The 26,207-nt window shown below is 29.2% G+C and overlaps 5 protein-coding genes across 6 annotated transcripts in view; 1 reads left to right on the forward strand and 4 right to left on the reverse strand.

Moving 5' to 3' along the window:
• Positions 1–17,731, reverse strand: part of LOC124500614 (uncharacterized) — a 65,063-nt gene extending 47,332 nt beyond the window's left edge. The window contains exon 1 of one of the 2 annotated variants that reach the window (XM_075730456.1): positions 16,020–17,731. In XM_075730456.1, coding sequence (XP_075586571.1) covers positions 16,020–16,506 — 487 coding nt within the window. In that variant the 5' untranslated portion in view covers positions 16,507–17,731. The remainder of the gene's footprint in view (positions 1–16,019) is intronic. The other variant, XM_075730457.1, reaches the window with a different exon arrangement.
• Positions 17,732–18,615: 884 nt separating this feature from the next.
• LOC124489781 (uncharacterized) lies at positions 18,616–19,558 on the reverse strand. The gene is made up of 2 exons (XM_047052170.2): positions 19,403–19,558; positions 18,616–19,303 (listed from the first exon to the last, which is right to left on the reverse strand). Exons 1-2 carry the CDS (start codon positions 19,461–19,463, stop codon positions 18,747–18,749), a joined length of 618 nt encoding a protein of 205 aa, XP_046908126.1. The 5' UTR covers positions 19,464–19,558; the 3' UTR covers positions 18,616–18,746.
• Positions 19,559–19,749: 191 nt separating this feature from the next.
• Positions 19,750–21,008, reverse strand: LOC142597479 (uncharacterized). The gene is made up of 2 exons (XM_075730475.1): positions 20,851–21,008; positions 19,750–20,785 (listed from the first exon to the last, which is right to left on the reverse strand). The coding sequence occupies exons 1-2, from the start codon at positions 20,927–20,929 to the stop codon at positions 20,163–20,165; spliced, it is 702 nt and encodes a 233-aa protein (XP_075586590.1). The 5' UTR covers positions 20,930–21,008; the 3' UTR covers positions 19,750–20,162.
• Positions 21,009–21,108: 100 nt separating this feature from the next.
• On the reverse strand, positions 21,109–23,748 carry LOC124489779 (DNA repair and recombination protein RAD54-like). The gene is made up of 2 exons (XM_047052168.2): positions 23,309–23,748; positions 21,109–23,243 (listed from the first exon to the last, which is right to left on the reverse strand). Exons 1-2 carry the CDS (start codon positions 23,607–23,609, stop codon positions 21,232–21,234), a joined length of 2,313 nt encoding a protein of 770 aa, XP_046908124.2. The 5' UTR covers positions 23,610–23,748; the 3' UTR covers positions 21,109–21,231.
• On the forward strand, positions 23,422–26,164 carry LOC124489780 (uncharacterized). The gene is made up of 4 exons (XM_047052169.2): positions 23,422–23,836; positions 23,891–24,013; positions 24,075–25,263; positions 25,344–26,164. The coding sequence occupies exons 1-3, from the start codon at positions 23,831–23,833 to the stop codon at positions 24,816–24,818; spliced, it is 873 nt and encodes a 290-aa protein (XP_046908125.2). The 5' UTR covers positions 23,422–23,830; the 3' UTR covers positions 24,819–25,263; positions 25,344–26,164.
• Positions 26,165–26,207: the final 43 nt, after the last annotated feature.

Genomic DNA, 26,207 nt, shown 5'->3' on the forward strand with positions numbered 1-26,207 from the left:
TATCAATATTACTACAATATTGACATAGAAATTGCCATTTACATTTCCTTTTTTTTTACACAAAAATATATTTGATTAGTAATTATTATTGAACGGAAATAAAATGATAGACCAGATCCATTGATTCAATCATTGTGTTTTTCAATCAATCAATCAATCAAAAAAAAAACTTGTATAACATTGAGAATTTCATTTCATTGTCAATTTGAAACTATAAATGAAATGAAAGGATTTCATGCACTGGAATTGGAATTGAAAATGAACATTTTTTCTGAAATGAAGAAAAAATACTGTTCATTCGAATGAAATTCATATCGAAAAAAAAGATCATGAAATTGAAAATACATTAAGAAATCAATGAATGAAAAGAATTGTGAGAAATTCAACAACAACAACAACAACAACAGCAATAATAATCCAAATACATAAACTTGAAAAAAAAGAATAAGAGATAATAATAATAAGATTGTGATGATGATGATGATGATCAGATGTCATGATTCTCATGATTTTTGTTTTGTTTTGTTTTGTTTCGAAAACATCTTTTTTATCCGAAATTCATCTTTGATGAGAAGAATCGATTTATTTTTACTCACTCACTATTCAGACTCAATATTATAGTTATTAGCCATACAATTCACACTTAGAATTTGTATCGTTTTTTCAATTCGTATATCCGTTTTGTACTTTTATGGTCATCACTTTGTTGTTTGTAATAATAAAATAACAACAACAACAACAGAAGAAAATATAAAAACAACACACATACACACTGAGAGAGAGAGAGAGAGAAAAAAAAAACCATATTCGTAACCGAAAATCGGATCAAAGAGTGGCAAGAAAGAAGCAGAAAAAAAATTCAGTCAACCACAAAATCCCAATAATAACGTTATTATTACGGTGTAGTGTATATTTTGGACTATTTCAGTTTTTTTCCCCCCACTATAACAACACATGTATGTGGCAGAGAAACAATTATAATTTTCTTTGGAACAATGGATTAATGCTAAAAATGAAACAAGAATCATAATACTCAAAGTCATCATTTCGAATATGAAGAGAAATTGAAAATAGAAGGAAAAAAAGTTTTCAAATTCGTATCGGTTCCTGGAATAACAACGACAACAACAGCAACAGCGGTGTTTTTCTAGCGATTAAATCGGATTCAAGTCAAAAAAATAATGATAACGAATACAAAAATCATTTTTTGATGCAGAATTTTTTTGTTCAACATCCAATTTTTTCTGTTATATGCAAACGGAGTGGCCATGTCGATGGATAGTCGCCATTTTGTTTTGTAGACAACACAAATTGAATGTCAAATATTTCAATAATTTTGAATGATAATGATCATCATCATCATCATCATCACACATCATTATCATCAATATTATGATCACCATTACGGGAAAAAAAACTGTCGAATCATCATCCCGAAATTTGACCAATCCAAGAAAAAATGGAATCGATTTTTTTTCAATTTTTTTTGGCCCGAATCATCGTTTCTTTGGTTATTCACATTATTATTCAATGAAAAAACGAAACAAAAAAAAACTTTTATGATTTGAAACTTTGTGATTGCCGAATTTCAATTTCAATTTTTGTTTTCTTTTTTTCGAAAAAAAAACAAAAAAAGAAAATGAGAAAAAAACCCCAACAAAAATTGAAAATCTGGGTCATCATCATCATCATCATTTTTCTATGAAAATTCTTATTCAAAATGGACAAACAACAAAAATAAATTTCATGAAAATGTCGAAAAAAGAACAGCATGATCATCATCTGCATGCAAAGATAAGCGGAAAAATTTACAAAAAAAAACCAAAATTTTTGCCGGCTTATCATCATCCATATGATGATAAATGCCGTTACATTATTTATGACATTTGAATCGTGATGATGATGATAATTATGATGACCAAATTTCAATCTCAAATAAATTGCCACCACTGTGTCATTGTCAAAATGAATACAAATAATTTTCTGTTTGTTTCGAAAATTGGTCAATTCAAAATCGGGCCATTTTTTTGTTCATGTATTCATTACGAATAGATGATGATGATGATGATGGTAATAATGGATTCGATGAAATGATCCGGTACGACAACAATTATTGTTACAGGAATTGAAACAAATAAAAAAAAAAATTATTTTTCCGCAACAAAAAATTGAAAGTTACCGGGGACCTGCTTGGAAAATAAAAAAGTTATATATTTATTTTTTTTTATCTGGTTGCTAATAATAATCAAATGATAGTAGTAGCAATTAATTCAAGTGCTAAATGTACTGTGTATGGTATGGCATTATAATAATAATAATAATCATCATCAAAATAGTAGTGGAACAAACCAAGAAACATACCCGGAATCCTATTTAAAAAAACAAAACAAAAAAACTTTTTTTTTTGTCTGTCATTCACTCGAACACACACATATTTATATTTTGTGTTTTCATTTGCTAATCACACACACACACACACACACACACACACACACATATTCATCAAAATGTGGCCAAAATTATTACCAACCACACAATCAGAATTCAACCGGATTCCCAAATGAAAATCAAAAACAGATAACGTAGATTACATTTGCCATAATTATCTTCATAATCATCATCATCATCATCATCAGACATTAGTATCTTTGATTCAAAAAAAAATAACCATATGATGATGAAATCATCAAGATCGAGATATCGAGAACAAAGATTCTATATAGATATATTTTGTATTTGTACCGTGTTTTTTTTTGTTCTTTCATTTTTTCGGTTATTATCATTTTTTGCCCGGTTTTTTTTGTGGCCTGGTTGGTCGTCATCATCAAAGAATTTTCCAAATGATTCTGGTTGTTTTGGTTTTGGTTTTTTCAGTACGATCAAAAGTTTCTAGATTCTGTACGGTATATTTATTTTTTAGTTGAAAAAAAAGAAGAGAAAAAAAAAGATTCTTTGTCTGCACAGCACACCATTAGTATGATATGTGTATTCGAATGTGAAACAATGTCAACGACCCTTATGATAATTTTATGGGGGCCATATTTATTTATTTATTTTTTTTTATTTTGCTTTCCAATTCAAAAATCTAAATGTGGATTTAGCGCCATTTACAATCATCATCAATTGCCATCGGTTTGTGGCCATGGTACATGCATTGAATATTATATATTTTCAAATCGACCGATTTATTTGCAACAAAAAAAAAAACGAACAAATTCCAAAACATTTTTATATACATGATGAGTAACAAAGAAAAAAAACCTGAAACTAAATATTATATGGAATAATGCCAATGATGAATGCAACAAAAAAAAAAAAAAAAATCCACCATCCAAATTTGGTCTAGATTTTTTTTTCAAAAAAAAAAGAAAAAAAGACTTCTGCATAATTTTCTACAATCTCGGTCTATCAACACTGTAATCATAAAGTAAAATTTTTTTTTTTGTCAAAACACACACACACGCAGAGAAAAATGATAATGAAAATATAGCTATTACAATCATCAGTGTTGAAACAGCCAATTATGAGCATGAAAAAAAATATATTTTAACACTCACAACATAAATATAGAGATAGATAGAATGAATATTCCAACTATTCCAAAACACCCATACCATTATAATCATCAATTCTTGATGATTCTGGAACCAATAGTATACAGACACACATACACATTTTTTTTACATTCATCTCCTTTATTACCGTAAACAACACACATACACACACACACACAACATATACAAAATACCACCACCACCACCACCATCATCATCATCATCAACGTAATTCCAATGGGACAGAAAAAAAACCAACAAAGAAAATTCTATCCAGAAAAAAAGTGATGAAACTAGAAAAAAAAGCAAATCGGTCGCTAACTCCCATTTCATCATCATCATCATCATCATTTCTATTTACATCCACACACAACCTCCCCAAGTTCCAATAAATGCAACCGCTGCCGCCGCTGTTAACTAACCAAAAAAAAAAAAAAAAAAAAAAAAACAAGCAAATGACAAAATCAAGGAAAAGAAAAACCATTAAAACTATTATGCACATAATGTGGATACAAATTTTTGTTCGTGTGTTATACAACGAATGATGATTATGATGATGATGGTAAAGAATTGAATAAAAAATGGAGAAAATGTGACCAAAAGCCATCTTAATAAAATGATTATTCTTAAGATGAATGCTGATGGGTATAAAAAAATGGAAAAATGGAAAAAAATTCACGTCTCAAAAAAAGAGAGAGAAAGAGAGAAAAAAAATCTAACAAGCTGGTATAGTTGTTGTTGTTGTTGTTGTTTCGGATTCAAATCAAACACATGATTCACATGGATGACACATATATAAATGATGATGATGATGATGATGACAAAAATGTCTGTGGGAGAAAAAATTAGCTAGAATTAGCCACATAATAATCGGAAATTTTTATGATGAAAATATTTATGAATATAAATTGAAGAAAAAGAATCTCATTATACATCTCAATGATTAACTCTATTTATTATATGACCTTTTTTTTACTAAATCAATCAATCAATCAGTCTTGTGTGTGTGTGTGTGTGTGTGTGTTTTTTTTTTTTTTTTTTTTTTTTTTTTTTAATTGGTGGTTGTTTTTTAATGAGAATATTTCTCAATACAGAATTTGATGGTAGCAAATAGATTTTGATTAATTAATAATCGATTGATAGTTATTTAGATTATTTATTCATTATTTAGTCATGTTTACCAGAATTTAATGTAATGCAATGAAAGAATTTCATCATCAAATGACATACAAACGAAAACTAATGAAAAAAGATTTTTTTTTGGTATCTAAATTCATACATTCACCCAAATCTACTTTTAAGGCATCAAAGGCTGTTGGATAACAATAACAACAACAACAACAAAAAATTTTTTTTGTTTGTTTCTGATATTTTTGGATTGACGAAAAAAAAATTTTCAAAAAAAAAAAAAAAAACAATGTCTAGTCCATATGCTTGAAGCTAAAATGTGCAGTATGATGATGACAAATGTTCGAAGAAGAAGAATAAGAAAAAAAACAGATAAGATTCCCTATCCTCTGATGTGAAGATTTACAATGCTTACAAGCAAAAATGAAAATTGAATGAAACGAAATGAAATGGAATGGAATGGCATGATGATTATATATATCGAAATGAAAATGGAAATTCCAAGAAATAAACATCAACAACAACAACAACAACAACAACAAAAATCACGAATTAAGTTCAACAAGAAAAATCATCATCATCATCATTATCGTTCCATATTTACTAGAGAAATTCTTTTTTTTCTATATTTATATAAATGAGGGAGAGAAATATATAAATAAAAAATTTTGGTGCTGAATAAAAATATCTGATTGTACAACGAGAAACCGGCCAACAAGAAATATTAAAAAAAAACGACCGAGACAAATTCAACATTCAACTAAACCACAACCAAAAAAAAAAAAAAAAAAAACGATTCCGGGTACAGAAAAAAAAGAATTATTTTTTTTTCTGCCATTCCATAGAATCATCATCAATGGTTTTTTCTGGATCTCTCTCTTTCTCTAAAAAGCAGTTGTTGTTGTTGTTGTTGTTATTGTGAAAAACAGCAATAGAATCGGAAAAAGTTGAAGAAAAATTGAATACCATATAAATTATATAAAAATGTTGAAGCAAAAAACCACCACCACCACCATCACCATTCCGACCACAAAGCTTTACAATACAGTAGTTCTGCCATAATAATAATGATGATAATAACCCAACCATTATAAAGGAACTTACCCAGAATGAGTATAAAAAAAATCATCATCAATTACATAACCAGAACCCGAATCCAAACATACAATTGTTCCAAACTCATCATACATTGCTATCTACAACAATAATCTGATTACTATAGTGCTGTTTTTGTCAATACTTTATTATGGATCATTTTTTTTTTAGTTTAGTTTTCAGTATTAGCACGATACACACAAACATTATCGACAATATAACTCGATGACATTTGTTCGCTTTCTTTACAAAAAAAAATCAAAGTATTCTGAAAAGTTCATCAATCTACAAGATTAAAATATTTGACTAAATCACAGAGCGAAAATATCTGTCCACGGTAATCGATCGATCGATTCGATATCCATCGATTAAATGATTGTCCTAAGTGAATGATAAAAAAAAAATTTTTTGTCAAAAATTCGTTCAAAGTTTTATTCATCATTATCATGCTCTGGTGTTTAATTTTCTCATTTCTCTTGGTTCCAACAATCGAATCAAATAGAAAAAAAAGTGAAAAATCATCATCATTAATAATATAATATATAGAGAATAGAATGTGAGAATATTCTTCTCTCATTGAGTGAGATAGAGTATGTTTTTTTTTCAAAAACTTTTTAATCTGGAACGCATGCAAACACACACACACACACACACACACACATACTACTCACATACTCACAGGCAGATGCTGGTATTTCATTGATTAAACGAATCGAGATCAAAAAAAAGAAAAGAAAAAAACGCATGGCTTAATTTTTGTTTTCAGCAATTTTTTTTTCTTTGAACAATGTTCATTCATGCATTCCGATTATAGCCATAAGCGATAACCAAAATGTGTATATATAGTATGTATATTATTGATGTTCTCATGTGATTTTGTGAATTTTTTCTGCTTCAGGATCATCAATGCCATCATCATCATCATCATCATTATTATTATTGGACCTTTTATAATCCTGAGATAGATTCTTTAAACCTAATGATGGATATGTAATATGATAGAAAATGGCCAATTCAATCACATTGTACATATGATGTGTTTATGTTTATTTCAATATTGATCATCAATATTTAATGTAATATTGAATATTTTAGATTCTTATGTACCCGTTTTATATTGGAAACAAACAAATGCTCACATTGCAAGCAACAAGCAAAATATAGTGGACAAATTTTTTTTACAGCAGAAAAAAAAACCAAAAATTTACAACATTAAAACTGGAATTCCATGGTGTGGACCATGGTGATTTTTTTTTTACAGCTAGCTAAACTAAATAAACCATACATGCATGGCCTCAAACAACAGACAGCTATGATAATCGTATATATATTGACCAACATGGGCCCGTAGGCTTTACTATTGTAAAAGTAATGGAAAAAAAATCTAGAAAAAAAAATTAACGACCACACACATACACAGGTGATTTAAGCACCAACCATCACCTGACTTTATTATTATCATCATCATAATCATTTTTGCCATTTGTCGAATATTTTTTTTTTACTGTTTTTTTTTCTGGCCAAAACATTCATTCACCAACCACCAACAATATCTAAATGATCATAATGATGATAACAGCCTGCATACACGCAAATATCATACCATACAATTGTGATTGTGAAACGACTAGACAACAAACAAATGAATGAATGACTTAACATGCTTAATGTATTCCAACAACAACAACAACAACAACAAAGACAACGATGACGATGAAACATTTGAAGAAGAAGAAGAAAAAAAAATAATACAATTGAAAATAGCAATAATAATAAAGTTTTCTTAAATGAAACAACAATCCAGAGAATCTCAAGAATTTACCGGATTCATCATCATCATCATCATCATCATAATCATGATAACGACAATGATTATGATAAAACAGTGGAAGAAATAGTATAGGAAAAAAAAGTTCAAAAAGCAAATTTACATATTGTGATATATAAGGGTCTATGACCGAAACATTGTAAATTATTTTATGAAGGATTCACATAAAATGAATTTGAATGATAAAAATCTTGCAAAATGTCGATGTATGTTTTTCTCAGAATTTTGGCTATAAAATTTACACCAATAAAACATTTTCACAATTACGGATGATTATCAGACAAAAGAAAAACAACCGAATAATGATTGTGAATATAATTTTCAAAAAAAAAAAAAAAAAAAATTTCTGGAACAGAAAAAAAAACATTTTTGAATACATTTGACCTGATTTTTTTTTTGAGATGACGCACCAACAACAACAACAAGTCCCATTAGTATAATTATTTCATTTCATTTCATTCAATAACTATGATTGAAGTGAATAATAAGGTAATTGTGTGTGATGGTAGCAAATTAAAATGAAATATTCTTGGAAATTATTGAATCATTCAGAAAAAAAAATTGCCCCACCTTATTTGTTTTGAATGCCAAAAAAAAAGACATTTGATTCAAATTATTAATGGCCTGTTGTTGGTAATATGAAATTCGGTTGACATTTATATTTAATATATACAGCATTTTTTAATTGAATTTCAATAATTCTCGTTTGTTTTTCATGTTTTTCTTACTATATTCACTTTATTTGGATCATCAAATGAAATGATTGACAATGGCTGTGATTCTAAAAAAAAAAATTCACCACAATTTGACCACAGCCTCAATAATCAGAAAGAATAGAAAAAAAAATATTTGATTATTTGATGATCAGCAGGCAAAAAGATCGAGAGTGTGAGAGAAAGATGGCGACGACGGTCCATATAATATTTCATTATCAGTGATGATCATCACCAGGCCCAACCCGTAGGGCTAACCTAGTTTTTTTTCCTAATTTCTACGAAACAAAACATTTTCTCATTATGATGGCCTCAAGCATCATACAGTATTGCACACACACACACACACACAGGCATAAGATTAAGAAATTTCACTTTTTTTTCATATTGAATAAATTTTACCCACGCACGTATTCGCAAATATTTGTGAATATATAAATTCACTTTCACAATTTTGATAAAAATGGAATTTTTTTCTAAAAGGAAAAAAAACGGAAACTCATAGAAAAGAGCATCACATCTCATGATAATGAAATGTATGAATCATGTTCATCTTTGACACACACACGAATACACATACCATAAAAATCAAATTGTTTCTTCCGAGGTCAAATCTGTATACTAATCAATTTCTTTTCCACTTAAATGACCTTATCAAGTCGACAAACACACCTGGTCACACAATAAGGTCAGGTCATCATTATTATTATTATTATTGATCAATGTATTCCAAAATTTTTTTTTTCGTCTGAATCCAAATTCAATTTCAATCACACATTTTATCATTGCATTTTTATTACCCTCCAAAAAAAACGAAATTTAATAAAACTACAACAACCATCTTCACATTGGTTTCAGTAATGTTTTTCCATTCAAGAGAAAAAAAAATATTCATAGTCATAAAATAATTCAACTGTTTCATTGAGGTCAACCATTACCATTGCCATTACCATTAGACAATGTCATTGTATTGTATTGTTTTTTTTTTGTTAAACTTCCTTCCTTCTTTTTTGGACAAGAGAAAACAAAAAAAAAATTCACATAAACAAACAATGGACAACATCTATATATATACATTAGATGAGATTATAACCATTATATATTATATATACCTGTATGTGTGTGGTCAACAAATAATGTATTCAATCAATGTCACCTGTGTGTGTGTGTGTGTGTGTGTGTGTGTGTGTCAATGATGATGGTTTGTATGCAAATGAAATGAATAATATAACAAAAAATGTGTATATTTAATGAATAAATGGCAGGAAAACAAAAACAAAAACAAAAATGAAATCAAATATAAAGACCTTTTTTTTCTTTGGCACCTTTTTTTTCCCACTCCATTCGTATCATCATCATCTGCATCAACATCCGATTCTTAGCAATTGTTTATTCAATGTGAATATATTAAAATTAAGGAAATATTTTCCTTTACGTGCTTATTTTTACATCAAAACGGTAAATAAAATAAGAAATCATCATCTAATGTACGAAGGTGGCGGAACAAATAAAGAAAGACACACACACACACACACACAACACCCATCATAACTTGAAGTGGACTTTGTTGTTGTTGTTTTTTCTCTTCAAAGAATTCGTCATATTTCATGGATAATGCTTATGGATGATATAATCAAACACACTTGATATACAAAGGAGGATGTCCATTCACTTTAAATGATCGCTATTTTATATTCTAAACATGGCCATATTTTTTCAATATTGTGAATGTGACTGAATTTGTAACAAAAACAACCTGATCACACACACACACACATAAACACCTGAAATTCGGTAAACAATTCAGAAAAAGACGAAAACAAAACAAAAGTTTGGACATAATACCAAAAATACCAGTCAAAATTATGAATTCAGAATTTTTTTATCCAAAATCGATTCGGTTCTTTTGACCAAAAAAAAACAGACAAAAACGTGCTTAGATTCTAAGATCATCGCCTTGAAAAAAGCCTTTTTTTGTTCGATTTTTTTTTCATCTACCGTAATGGACATTTGAACCTATAGATAATAATAATATGTTTATAGCTGAATTGAATGGAAATATTAGAAAATAGAAAAAAAAATCTTCATAATGAATTGTTCACCTGGTTTCTACTGTTGGTCATCACTATCATTATCCAATGAAAATGATGATAAAATAGATAAGAATTTTTTGACAGAAAAAAAAACTGGATATAAATAGAGAAAACAAACGTCTAAATAATGATGATGATGATGATTGTCCAATCATGATGTCCACCATCATCACCACGATGATTGAACAAATTCTTCAACAAAATCTATCATCAACACAGCTTCGAAATGCAAGAAATAGAGAGAGAGAGAAGAAAAGAAAGTGGTCTGACCAGATAAAAGTTTTGTTCTGTGTTAGCCTTTTGTATTATATACACATTCATTCAGTCAATTATTCTGAATATAACTTGTTTCGGTTTTACATCAAACATTTTTTTCTATTTCATCTATTCATTCATATATTTATTATTCGTTCATATTATTATTATTTTTATATTCATTCTAAAGAAAGACAGTGGAAAGAAGATCTAATCTTTTCTTCAGTTTTGGACATAAATAATTTTAATCCTCTCTCTCTCTCTAAATCTCATATTTCGGCATCTATCTTGGTCTTTTGGATGTTTAACCATCATCATCATCATCATCATCATCACCATAATCATGATTAAAACATGGAATCATCATAAAATTAAATGTTGTATGTGTGTGTGGGGGTGGATGGTTCATAACCCTGACATTAACATAATCAGGATATCTCAGAGAAAAAAAACTCTTGACTTTTATTTGAAATAAAATTCAACCACAAAAAAATCAACTACAAAAACTGAAACTGGTTTTTCTATAGTCGTTTTATTTTTTGATTTGATGAAGGGGTCTCTATCATATTGAAATCTTGTAATGAAATAATAATGAAAATAACCAAAATTTCACATGAAAAATCAGATGACCAAAGCGAGAGAAAAAAACAATTAATAGAAATAGATAATCTAAATAGGTAAAATGTAAAAGGTGGTCATACAACAATCAGGTAATCAAATGAAAGCAAAAAAAAAAAAAATATCAAAAAGTTAATAACCATCTATACGAAATCAAAGTTTAACCTGTCGCATAACAATTTAAAGATAAACGACATAGAATGGATATATAATCCACACCCATTAAATATGATATTGTAGTTATTGATAAAACAAAAAACAAGGTAGCCAAAAAAATGCGTATCAATCTATTAACGATTAGGACGAACGATTGATTGATTGATTTTGTTTTGTTTTGTTCATTCATTATACGAGTCAGACAGGTAGAATAAGAATATAACAACAACAACAACAACAAGAAATAGTTTCTGCTTACATAACAAAAACAACAACAACAACAACTCACCTACCTGCCTGACTGCTTATCAGAAATTTTTAGATGAAACAAACAAGAAAATTAAAAAAAAAATTCGCAAGCTTGGTTAGTTTTTATCGTTTTCTCTTGTTTCTTGTTCACATCGAATAAGCAAGCAAACAAATAAAGTAAGCATGGTCAGCAAAAAAAAAAAAAAAATTTCACAACATTCAATCATTATAGGTGGAAGAAAGTTAAAGAACAATGGCCCCTATGGCCAGTATGATTATTATTATCATATTTGAAATAATAATAATAAAAGTTACACTCTAGTAGCCACACTGCTACCAAGCGGAAAAAGAAAGAAAAAAAAAGAAAAAATTCTTCAATGAAGAATCAAACAAAAACAAAAGGTGAAAAGCTCAAAAATAAACAAACAATCGAACAAACCGGAATTTCTCTTCAGATTTTTCTTCATTATTATCATCATCATTGAACCACACAATCATCAATGAAATGAATGACCATTGTGTATGACTACTGATTCATTCATGAGAAATGTACATAATCATAACAATAATATGATGATAATAAAAACAATGGAATTGTCTATATGGCCAAGGGCCATTCTATCAAATAATGATGATTTTTTTTCTTTTTTATGTAATAACAATTTTTTTTCTGGATGAAAGAGAACTAGAGGGAAAAAAAGTTTTTTTTTCCAAAGACATTCATTGTTATATTGATTATCGATATATTGTTGTCGTTTGATCATTTAAAATTAGCACTGTGTGTATACATAACACTGTGTGTAATAGTGGATGTTTATTTATGATGATGATTGAATTTGATAAAAAAAAAATAAAAGCTGAATATCAACCAAAACTTTTAGGCAAAACAAAGGAAAAACAAAGCAAAAATCTCATCCATGATTCAAAATGATAATCATAATGGTTAATTATTCATCAATTCGTAAATTCTATAGACATGAATAAACTTTCATATGCATATTCTATATTCTTAAATTCAATTCATTTCGCTGGGGAAAAAAAAGAAAACGAGGTAAAAAAAAGGGATTATCATTGTCATCGATGGTGGAAAGAAAAAAAAAAGAAAGAATATAAAAAAAAACTGATTGAAACTGTAGAGCCCAGATTTCTTGGATCCATTCATTTTGAATGTTGTTAGAATTTTTCATTTCTTATTCATTGTCAGAAACAGGAACAGAAAGAGTTTTTGTTTTGAAACACTTGACGTGTTAGGATATGTCGAAATAAAAAAAAAAAAAAAAACATTAACCATTTTTTTTGCTATGCAAATACAAAGAAAAAGATAATCTTCATCGTCATCTTCATCTTCATCATTGTCATCGTCATTAAAATCAGAATTATAATTATTATTAGACCTCATCTCATCTTATCTCATCACGTCATTGTCATCATCATCATCATCATACGAATCCAAAAAAAAAAAATCAATTCAGAATTCAAAATTCAAAATCAAAATCCAGAAAATAACATTTTCAAATTAACACAATCAATTCAGAATTTAAAATTCAAAACCAGAAAATATCAAATCCAACCTAACACGTCTAGTTGAGAATCGAGAAAATAACAAATCCAACCTAACACGACCAGTTCAGTTTCGAGAAAATGGCAAATCCAACCTAACACGATCATACACAATTCAAAATTCAAAATCGAGAAAACATTGGATTCGTTGAACACAACCATGATCAGAATTAAAATTCAAAATCGAGAATCATATAAAAGATGACAAACTAACACGAAGAGTTCATATATCGAAAAATAAATAATACAAACTAACAAGACAGTTCAGAATTCAAAATCGAGAAAACATCAAATCCAACCTAACACGACCAGTTCAGAATTCAAAACCGAGAAAACATCAAAAAAAACTAATCAACCAGTTCAGAATTCAAAACCGAGAAAACATCAAATCCAAACTAACACGACCAGTTCAGAAATTCGTGAATTCAAAATCGAGAAAACATCAAATCCAACCTAACACAATCAATTCAGAATTCATCACGAATTATTCACGTTTCATAACACAAGTGATAGGTTTTCTAAAATTATTCATATTTACTTTCGAAGGTATGAAATGGTCATTGAGAGAGCGGAACATATGTTCTGTGTCAGTTGTGCTATTTATTCTATCCGATTTGTTTTTATGGTGACATCGAATAAAATTCATTTGTTTTATTTATAAATTTGTGATTATTGTGAATTATCGATAAAATCAATTAATATAAGCCTCAACGTAAGTCGTATTTTGATCTTTTGCTGGTTGCTCATCAATATCTTTGTTGAAAATGATTTATTTTCAGAATTGCAAGAACAGAAGAGTACGAATCAATTAAAATTCTTGCAGATCGGTTGGATTTGAGGATTTTCTTGATTCTGAACTGGACGTGTTAGGTAGGACTTGTTATATTCTTGATTTTGAATCGTTTAAATTCACCTGAACTGGTTGTGTTAGTTGGGATTTGTTATTTTAAGCCCATTACACTGATTCTGAACTGGAATGTTAGGTTGGACTTGTTATATTCAAGATTTTGATTTTTAAATTCTGAACTGGTTGTGTTAGTTGGGATTTGTTATTTTCTCGATTCTGAACTGATCGTGTTAGTTTGGACTTGTTATATTCTCGATTTTGAATTTTGAATTCTGAACTGGTCGTGTTAGGTTGTATTTGTTATTTTCTCGATTCTGAACTGATCGTGTTAGGTTGGACTTGTTATATTCTCGATTTTGATTATTAAATTCTGAACTGGTTGTGTTAGTTGGGATTACCGAGCGTTATTTTCTCGATTCTGAACTGATCGTGTTAGTTTTGACTTGTTATATTCTCGATTTTGAACATAAATTCTGAACTGGTTGTGTTAGATGGGATTTGCCAATAATTCTCGATGAAATGAACTCTGAGATGATCTTTTTAGTTGGACTTGTTATTTTCTCGATTTTGAATTTTGAATTCAAAACTGGTCGTGTTGGGTTGGATGTTATTTTCTCAATTTTGAATTCCAGACCCTTGGTCGTGTTAATTCTGAATTTGTCATTTTCTCGATTCTGAACTGGTCGTGTTAGTTCAGACATTTGCCATTGTTCTTGTTGAAATTTTCCTTTGTGGCACGTTGACCATAACGAAATTGGAATTTTTATGCGATAATGGCATCGGACATCAAAAAAGGTAGAACCATCCCTGTCGTATATGATATAAAAGCACATTAAGTTATATTTGAATATGCGGCCCACATAAAAAAATTTTATTTTGAAAATGGCCCGCTGTCCGAAAAAGGTTGCCGACCCCTGTGTTAGGATATGTCGAAATAAAAAAAAAAAAAAACATTAACCATTTTTTTTGCTATGCAAATACAAAGAAAAAGATAATCTTCATCGTCATCTTCATCTTCATCATTGTCATCGTCATTAAAATCAGAATTATAATTATTATTAGACCTCATCTCATCTTATCTCATCACGTCATTGTCATCATCATCATCATCATCATCATACGAATCTAAAAAAAAAAAATATTAGATTTCTACATTCACAATCATGTGCATGTATTTATAACATTTTCATTATAATTATAAGCAAAATAAAAAACAAAACAATGAATAAATATCAAATGGAAACATTTTGGCTCATTTATTTATTTTTTTTTTTTTTGGAAATGAGATTTGTTTCGAAGAATAATGAACACCGACACACACGCATACACAATGATGTATTATAATGAATGGGTTTGGATTCGTTGATGATGATGATGAAAAAAAACGAGATGACAATCATGATAAATGATGACAAAATATAATAAAGATTCATATATGAAATTTAAATAATACAAAAAAAAAGACAATATATACTGTATATTTTTTAAAATTAAATTAATTGATTCAAGGTTAATATCTAGGTCAACATTGTTAGGTTGAATTATAAGTAAACCCATTTTAAACAATATAATAATAACCACTGTAAGACATATGTGACTTTGATTTATTTTCACACATATTATATTGATGCAGGTAATTCATTTTAATTATCCATATACAGACACACATACACACACCTACACATATACATCTAAGTATATAAAGACAGGTAGCATAAACCTATTTAAAATGATGTTACTTTTATTGCTAAAAATGGCAATAGCAATGGGAAACTCTCCATTTTTTTTTCACAATTCATTGAATTGAAATCTACGTAATTCGTGACTGGCTAACCAACACAAATACAAACACACCACAGTGGTTAATAATTGTTGCAAATAAAGTTGCAAGTATGTATTCATCATCATCATCATTCAATTTACCATGACTATTGACAACGACGATGATCATCATCATTAATAATAATAATGTTGAAAAGGCAGCATCAATGAATGACAATGACATTGGCAATGGCAATGGCAATGATGATTGTCGTAGACGTATCGTTGGTTTTGATAATTGTTGTCTAGTCGATTGTCGTTGTCGTCGTAATATTATGTGATGACCACGTGTTGTTGTTGTTGTTGATGATGAAATCCATTTCAAAATGGATTTAAAATAATGTAAATTCGTCAATGATGATGATGATAATGATTCATGATTTTTTTGTTGATCGAATTTTAATTCCTGATCACCATAAAAATGATCATATTGATATAGTCGACGTTTTCTTTGTAGTTGTCGTTGTATTATCCATTGATCAATGGAATCTATTTTTGTTGTTGTAAACATTTTGTTTGCCATCATGGATCCAAATGATGATGATGATGATGGCTTTGTCATTATAATAATATGGACAAATATTTTCATCGATATAATCGATGATTCAATAGATTTACTATAGTCCGACCAAAAAAAAAAAAAAAAAAAAAAAAAAATGAATTTCACATTGAAAACATTGTGATTCACATTTTATATAAAAAATTTATGGAACATTTTTTTATTTTGTTCCAAAACACTAATATTCACACAATCACATTAGACAAAAACACAAATCACATAGCACTGATGAAAACACACACACACATACACCCAATTTTTCCGTTGACAATCGATTATTTTGATGATTTTTAATTAATGGCAAACGAAAAAATACAAACTGAAACAAGCACTGAAAACACGCATGAAAATAAAACCACCAAAAAACACACAATCAATTTTCATGTATATACATGTGATATGTGGATGTTGATGATACAGATGATGGAAATGATTATAATCAATATATAAATATTCGATGTAATGAATTTGAAACTTTTTTTTTCACTCGAATCAGCCAGGCTTTGAAGCCAGCTTATTGTTGGATGCAAAAAAATGAAAATTGTATTGAAAGAATCATTCATTCATTTATGAATTATTGTGAATAATAAGATAAAAAGGTTCGTCGTTTGTTTTTTTTTTTTTTTTGGATCGAATCGGATCAATCAATCGATCGATCGATCAATGAAATGAAAACGATCAAAAAAAAAAGACTAAAATAGATTTATTCATCAATCAAATTTCAATCAAAAAAATACACAAATATTATAAAGTTTTTGTTGATTATCTCATTTTTTATTTTATTTTATTCGATTAAGAATTTCAATCACTACAAACATGGAACACACACACACACATGAAAATTTTTTCTTTTATAAAACAAAAATGACAAATGCACATTATATGAATCGAATGTAATGAGCGAAAAAAAACAGTTTTTTCGTTGTGTGTGTTCCAAATGATTGATTAACAAATGAGATTTGTGCATCGATGTATTAGAAAATGATGATGACCTTTGGCCCCTTAGGTGCTATTATTTTTTTTTTTAATTCCAAATGGAATAAACAAACTATTTTCATGTGGATAAATATTAGAATAAAAAAACAACAAAAAATATATAAAAATGAATGTGATGATCAATGAGATTCGTTTGTTTTTTTTTCTCAATACAGTTTCTGGAACTCATTGGTTTGTTCAACTCAACATGGAACATAAAAATGTATAATATACAGACGACAAACATTAGTGAGAAACAAAATCAGCGCGCCAAAAAAAAAAAAAAAAAAGAACAGAACATAACACACACACATACACAACATGAATAAAGCAAAAAAAAAAAAAAAAAACGGATCGTCGTCTCACATTCAGTATGACGACCAAAATACAATTGACCGATCACCGAAAAAACCATTCGTTCGCAATTTTGAAGCCATTGAAAAAAAAATGAATAGAATGGTTGGTTGTTCATCTTTTGTACAAAAGGCTCGTGCTTCTACTTTTTTTTTCATCAGTAACGATTGTTGCTACTACCTTTTTTTCACATTTTTATATGCTACTCACATTAGAAAGTTATTCTGATCAATATTGGATAGCAGCAATGGTAAATGTTATTCTTTGTTGTAACCGAGAGAGAGAGAGAGAAAAAAATAGCTAACAGCATTTCGGAATGGTAATTATTAAGAATTAAGAATTTGAAATTTTAAATTATAACCACTTATATTCAATTTGATCCATTTGATCTACATGATGACCAGCTTTTGTATAATCTCGTTAATCATCGCGTAATGCATTCAACATTTGGACCTGATATTGTAAATCTGCCAATATCAGGTCAAATGTCATCATAATTTCATATCGAAAAAAAAACTTGACAATGACCTAGACCTTGAATGGAATGAATTTGTTCAACAACAGGGTGTGGTCAATAATAAATTAAATGACCTTTGATCATCATCCTGAATCAGACGACATCACCCATATTTACCTTCTGGTTAAAAATGTTCAAATCCATGGGGAAGAAATCAAAAATGTTTGGGTGATAAATTTCATCATCAGACAGTCAAACACACACACACCCTTCTATTGTTGTTGGATCAAAAAAAAAAAAAAAAAAAAAAAAAAAAAAAAAAAAAATGAAATAACAAAGAAAAAAGAAAATTCACGGGAATGGAAAATTGAATTTCGAATTTATTATTTATTAATTTAAAATCAATAAAGTAATCGATTTTCAATTTCAATTTAAATGCAAACAAAAAAAAAAATTCAATGAAGCAATTATCATTTTGGCAATCTTAATTCATACGGTAATGATTAATCAAATATTTCAAGGTTTTTTCATGTTCACCTAGACGTTTTTCAACCGCTCTTAATTCTTTTTCATCATAATGAATATCTTTTAATTGATCCATCAATGATTTTACTGTTGCCAATTCATGTTCAATACGATCAATTGCATGTTGATCATGATAAGAATCACGATGTGTTTGAAGGTAATATTCCGTTTCATCAATTAATTTGTAACCCTGTTCAAGAAGAATTCTACGTTCACGTTCATCTTTTTTATTACCTGTAATTATTGATTTCGTTGTTGAATGTTTACCAAAATTTTCAATATCATCTTGTAATTTTTTTTCATGTATTTCCAATTGTTCATAAATATTTTTCAATGCTTTTTCATCATTGGTTGTATGAAGTTCACCAATGATTGCAATAATGATACCAATCTGTGCACGAATAGCTAATATTTCACCAACATTATGACCATTCATTTGTTTATCTTTAAGAAAATCTCTGGCTTGGTTAATCATTTCTTCAGCTTCTTCAATTTTTTTCTGTTTATCATCATCGCCTATGATTAATTGGAAATGATAAAAATATTTTCAAGAATAAAAAAATCAAACAACATCAACAACATAATTGATAATGATGATGATTCGAATTCACTTACCAGCATATGCTAGACCGATAGCTATTGTTACCGTTATGGCAAAAAATAATTGAAATTTCATTTTTGAAATTTTTTTTCAGATTTATCGGGTAAATATCGGAAACGTGTTTGTTGTTTGTAAGGATTATTACCAAGGATGATTGCACTTGTTATGAAAAAAATCCAAATTATCACCATCTTTTTATATAATAAATTCTATTTATAGATGGACGATTCTAGAATGTATTTTATTTTTTTCCCACAATTGATTGATTGATCACAATCATTTTTTTTTGGATGATTGCGAAATTTTTCAAGATAATTAATTAAAATGATGATTGTCTCAATTTCAAAGCCTAAGTGTAACATTTTGTGATCTTTTTATTATTGATTTAATTGTAACAACAATTTTCAGTAATCAATCGACATGACAAATAAACATGCATCCATTATCATTAATTAATCAATATTTCTCATCATTAATTAAGGTTATCGGGCTATATATAGCCACAACAATTGTAATCAAGTACAAATAATCAATTCTCGTGATTTGTATAAATTTCAAAGAGGGAAAATTTTCAATTTGTGTGTTAACGAAAAATATATATGAAAATTAATTTTTATATTTGAAAAAAAGAATGAATATTTTCAATTTGAATTGGAAAGAATTGAATTTAATAAGAATAAATTAAATCTGAAATTGAATGTTTTTCATTTTATTCTATTGATAGCCTTGAATCATTGGTCAAAAATCTGTTGGAGCCGGTTTTTTAGTTGATCCTTATTCGGTTGTTGTTTTTGTTGATTTACTCTGTTTTTCTAATTCATTAATCTTTTCATGAAGAATATTCAATTGTTTTTCATAACGTTGTAAACTTTCCTGCTTCGATGTCGATTCAATTCGTTCGATCAGAATCTCTAATTCAGACAATTCAGCCATATATGACAATATTATTTTCTCATCCGTATTATAACGATGTTTTTCTAAAAATTGACGACCATGTTCAAGTAGTTCTTTAGCATTCTTGATCAACAATATTTTTGTTGGCCCCGGTGTTTTAGTTGTTGGTTCCGGGGTTGGTGTTGTTGGCTCCGGTGTTTTATTTGTTGTCGGTTCACTCTGTTGTTCTAATTCATTCATCTTTTCATGATGAATATTCAATTGTTTTTCATAACGTTGTAAACGTTCCTGCTTCGATGTCGATTCGATTTGTTCGATCAGAATCTCTAATTCAGCCAATTCAGCCAAATATAACAGTATTATTTTCTCATCCGTATTATAACGATGTTTTTCATAAAATTGGGGGCCATGTCCCAGTAGTTCTTTAGCATTCTTGATCAAATCATCTTTGGCCACATTTTCTGTGACTATCCATGAATTATCAATAATTCGATTAATATTACCTTTGAAAATTAATCATAGTCAATTTTAATAAATCTGCTTTATCAAAAAGAAAAGAACAACATACCTGCATGATGGAATGGAAAATATTCGGCCAATGACAAAATGGTTATTAGAATCATAAAGGATTTCATCATTGTTTTCATGGAAAAAAAATTTGCAATTAAAAAAACTGATTTACGGTTAGAATCGATAAATGTATCATCATCGGCATTAGTAGAACGATTGATCAATCAATCAATCAATCAGGCAATGGAAAATGTACATCACACTAATGATAATAATAGGAGGAGAAGGACACAACACTCATCATTTGATTGATCTTCATAATTGGAAAAATTTGATTTTTATTGACAGAAAAAAATTTTCCTATGAAAATGATAATAATGTAAATACTTAGAAATTATAAGAGGAAAAAATCACAGAAAATAAGTTTTCCACAATATAATTAAGGAATATCCTTTTGTATATGAGATTTTTGATGCATACAATACGTGATACCTTGATCCCATACACGTTTCAATATTTGATCCACTAGATTTCGTTTATCTGGACAATGATACCAAACAGTTAGGTCATCAGTACAATTAGCATCTGCCGGTGGTTGTTGTCCAATAATTTTACACATTTTACAATTCAATTTATCATGAGTATCACTTTTTGTATTCAATTCTAATCGAAATAATTCTTTCAATTCGGAAAGTGAAAAATGTCTTTCAACTTCTTCTTCTTCTGCATTATCAATAACACATGTACTCAATGCACGTTTATGTGTTTGTCGTTGAAAAATTTTCTCCTCAATCGTACCAGTGGATAGTAGACGATAAATATAACATTGTTTAAGTTGACCATCACGCCATACACGGGCCATCGCTTGGCCATCATTAGCAGGATTCCAATCCGGATCATACATAACTAAACGATTTGCACCAATAAGATTCAGGCCACAACCACCGGCTTTACTGCTCAACATGAATATAAAATCCATACTATTTGGATCATTGAATGTTTCCACTATTTTACCACGTTTCTTTATTGACATTGTACCATCCAAACGTACGTAACGATAATTTCTTGCACGGCATAATTTTTCAAACAAATCCAATGTTTGTGTATAGTTTGATACGAGTACAACTTTATCGTTGGTTTCATGTCGAATATAGGCCAATAACGTATCCAATATTTTCAATTTTCCCGATAATGTTGGCTCTATTTGACGACCCCTCAATGAATTGAAATCATTTGGAAAATGTTTTAACAAAAAATCAAGATCGGCAGCATTTTTTCCATCACGTTTCTTTTCCTTATTTTCCATAATCATATCATAAGCTAATTGTGGACTATTACATAGTTTCTTCAGGAATGTTATAGCAACTAAAGATGCATTTCCACCACCACCACGGCTACCTGTTGAATGTTTAACATCATCACGAATAACTTTGGCAAGTTCTTTTGAATTAAGAAATTCTTTATATATTTGCCGTTGTAATTCAGTTAGTTGACAACAAACAATTTGTTCAATTTTGACGGGTAAATATTTGGATAAAATATTCGATGTACGTCGTATCATAATCTTATTGACTAAACGAATCAATTCATTTAATCGTTCTTGTCCACGAAGACGATCATTTTCGGTTGCATCGGCATCACGTCCTTTTAGGATTGGATTTTCATAATGACGACGAAATTCAGCAGATGTTCCCAGCAAACCGGGACAGACAAATTGTACGAGACTAAAATATTCAAGAAGATCATTTTGTATTGGTGTTCCAGACAATAGTACACGGCGTTTAGCACGAATCTGATTCAATGCAATATAGGTTTGATTTTCTTGATTTTTAAGCCGATGACCTTCATCACAAATAACAAGACCAATATCACCAGAATGTAGAATATCAGTATGTAGACGAAATGTTTCATATGAAATAATTAGGATTGGTTGACAACAACGACGACCAATTGTCTGTATGAATGATCCAAGTTTTCGATCGATTTCCTCTTTAGAACCACCATCAATTGCCAATGCATTGATACGACATCCAAGCCATTTATTGATTTCATTGTACCAATTTTTTACCAAACTACTTGGAGCAACAATTACCGCTTTATCGATCGTAGCACGAGCTTCGGGTCCTTGCCGCAAAAGTGTCCAACATAATGTTATACATTGTAACGTTTTACCAAGACCCATTTCATCGGCCATAATACAACCGAATTGATCGTTGATTCGTACACCAGTCACACAATCCCACATGAATTTAACGCCTTCACGTTGATGTGGCCGCAGTACATTGCATAAGACGGGATCGACAACCACATGAACTTGATAATCTTTTTTCGTTAATTTCTCTTGTGCATTTATGGGCGGTGGTTCATACAATATCAATGCATTCGGTGCACCTGGATCGAATAATGGACGTCGTGGACCGGATAATTTAATACCTAATGATCGATATGATCCTAAACATACAAATAAAAAAAATAGGATTCTCAATTTCAGTAACATAAAAAAATCCTAAACAAACCTGTATAATTCTTGAGTGGTATTCGAAATGGACGATTTAGAATTTCTCGTATATGATCATCATGTGATTGACGTTCACGTATGATATCATCGACAAGTTTCAGATTGGGACGAAATGTAAATGAATTTCTTATCGATATTAATGCAGTACGACCTGTATTACATGAACGTTTTGGATTATGTCTTACGTCATCATCATCATTAGAACCAACACATTTTATAAACGATTGGTTTTCATCATTGTCTGTTTGGCCCAATAATTTTCGTTTGGCAACAATTGATGGAACTTTACTTCTAAGCATGTTTGTTTTTTTTGTTGGATGATCGATCAAATTCGAATGAGTAATATTTATATCGATTATATCATCGAATTTGAGTTTATAAATTTTTCAAAACAGACTTCAATTGTGCGCCTTTTTCAATGAATTTTTGAGTGTCGCCATTCATAGACAACGTCTCCAAATGGATTGAATTGTTTTGTTTATTTTTAATTTTGATTTCGTTAAATTTTATCCCAAATAAAATGAATGTAAGAATCATTTTAATGTTGATCACTAATCATTAAAGTATTTTTTTATTACAGGAGATTGGTTCAATAATTTCGAATAGAGAACAAATCCGTACAAAAGAACCGGGTTTTCTTGTCAAAACTCATTGTAAACGTGATAAAGTTAAATTCTTTATAAATGTTTGTCATTCATTTGCTGTAAGTTTCAAAATTTTCAATTTTTCATAGCTCAAATTTAATTTTTTTTTCAATATTGCAGATATCAGCACCGACCATACAGTTGGATGAAAAGGATCTTCATGATTTGATTGCTCAAGAGAATTATGGTGAATTATCAAAATTTACCATACCTTTGGTGTTGGAACGTTTGGATACGACTAAGGATAAGAAAAATGAAATGGCCAAAATGACACATGTCATCATTAATAGTCGATTCTATGAGCAAAAAATTCAATTATCGGAAATTTATAAAAATTATCTTGTCTACATCGTAATCGATACAGTCAATGCTAAATTCAATGTCAATTTGGACAATACCGAATTTGTTATATTGAAAAATCGAAAATTTCAACTTGCTGATACGAAACATGAATTTTCAAAATTCATCGATTCCTTCATACCGCCTAATATATTGAATCGACCACAAATTGGCTCTAATGATTTACCGACACGATTGGATGAAACATTGGCTATTGATTCGAACCAAACTTCGAAGATGGAGCTTATTGCCGATGATGATGATGATGATGATGATTATGAAAAACTAATGAAAAATCTAATCATTACACTAGATATAGCTAAAGAAATCATCAAAATCAAGATAAAACTTGAGCATTTTGGAATTCGATTAAAAATGAACGATGATCATGTTATCATATTCGATTCTATGGAAAATAAAATACTTCGAGAATTTTATCTACCAATACGAGTAAAGCCAACAGAAGCCAAAGCTTCTATTGTATCATCAATTCTAACGATCGAATGTCCTGTAATTTTATTGTGATAATTTTTGAATTTTATTATTCAAAAAAAAAATTAAATATTACCATTCATATAGGATAGGATGAAATGTATTTCCTTTTTGTTCAATATTTCATACACACAGAATTGTTCTGACAAAAAAAAAAGTAAAATGGTGTGATCATTTCCATTGTGTGTAAGTCGTGCATACATTTTTTTCTCATTTCGAAATTTCCATTTTGTGAGTTTCTTATCAACAAGTAAAGATTCTTTATCCAAACAAAACGCTTTCTCTTGACTTATCGATCGTTCATTTATTCAATTCAAAATATATTTAAATTGATTAAGGAAATTGTTTCATTTATCAACTCAATCACAAAAAAATGAATCCTGAACGAATTCAAACGAAAACACCAGGTTTTGTCGTCAAAGCTTTTTGTAAACGTGGACATCGTCCATTATTTATCAATTTCTGTCCTTCGTCAGCGGTATGTCATATAACGATAATGACATTGAGTAAATTTGAATCCAGATATTACATATGTTTCATTTTCTCAATTGTACTTAGGTCTCAGCACCTGTTTTCATATCAGATGAAGACTATCTCAAAGAATTAATGGCTAAAAACGATTATGATGGATTGGCACAATATCCCATTCCATTGATATTGGAACGTCTGAATTTTTGTGAAAATGATTTCGATGATATCTGGAATGAAGTTTATTATTGTTTGGCCATGTTGGCCACTGTCATAGTTAACAAACAATATTATGAACAAACGATTGAAAAATCAATATTTTTCCAATATTATCTCATCTATTTTGCAATCGATATGATAAATTTGCGCTACGATTTCTATTATGACAATGTCAACTTTCAAGTAAAAAAGAATTTCTTGTTTCGCAATGGTTTTTTCGAAAGAGAATTCAACTTTTTGATCGAATTAGAACCACCATCATTTATTACGGCACTAAGATCAGTTTATTATCCACTCATTGTGGATGAAACATTGTCCTTTTATTATGGATTAAATATAGCAGACAATGATATTACACTTGATTTGGAAAAGCAAAAGATTCGAATTCAATTGGGATTCAAAAAATTACAACCTGATATTCGATTGAAAATGAATGATGATCATGTTGTTATTAAATCCAAGAACAAAATTCTCCGTGATTTTTATCTCCCGATTCGTGTGAAACCAGCCGAAACCAATGCTTCAATTGAACTTGAAAGAGATCTATTACTTCCAAATATACTCTCAATCCTCACGATTGAATGTCCATTCATTTCATTGTAATAATCTATTTCTATTTATACTCATTATAATCATCAACAATAATTGCCAAATTTGATTAAATAAATTCAATAAAAGTTTTTCGAGCAAAACAATTTCACTGTATCACATGAATGTCTGTATGTCTGTATTTAT

This window comes from Dermatophagoides farinae, chromosome 4, assembly GCF_024713945.1.
Source record: "Dermatophagoides farinae isolate YC_2012a chromosome 4, ASM2471394v1, whole genome shotgun sequence".
Taxonomy (NCBI): Eukaryota; Metazoa; Arthropoda; class Arachnida; order Sarcoptiformes; family Pyroglyphidae; genus Dermatophagoides; species Dermatophagoides farinae.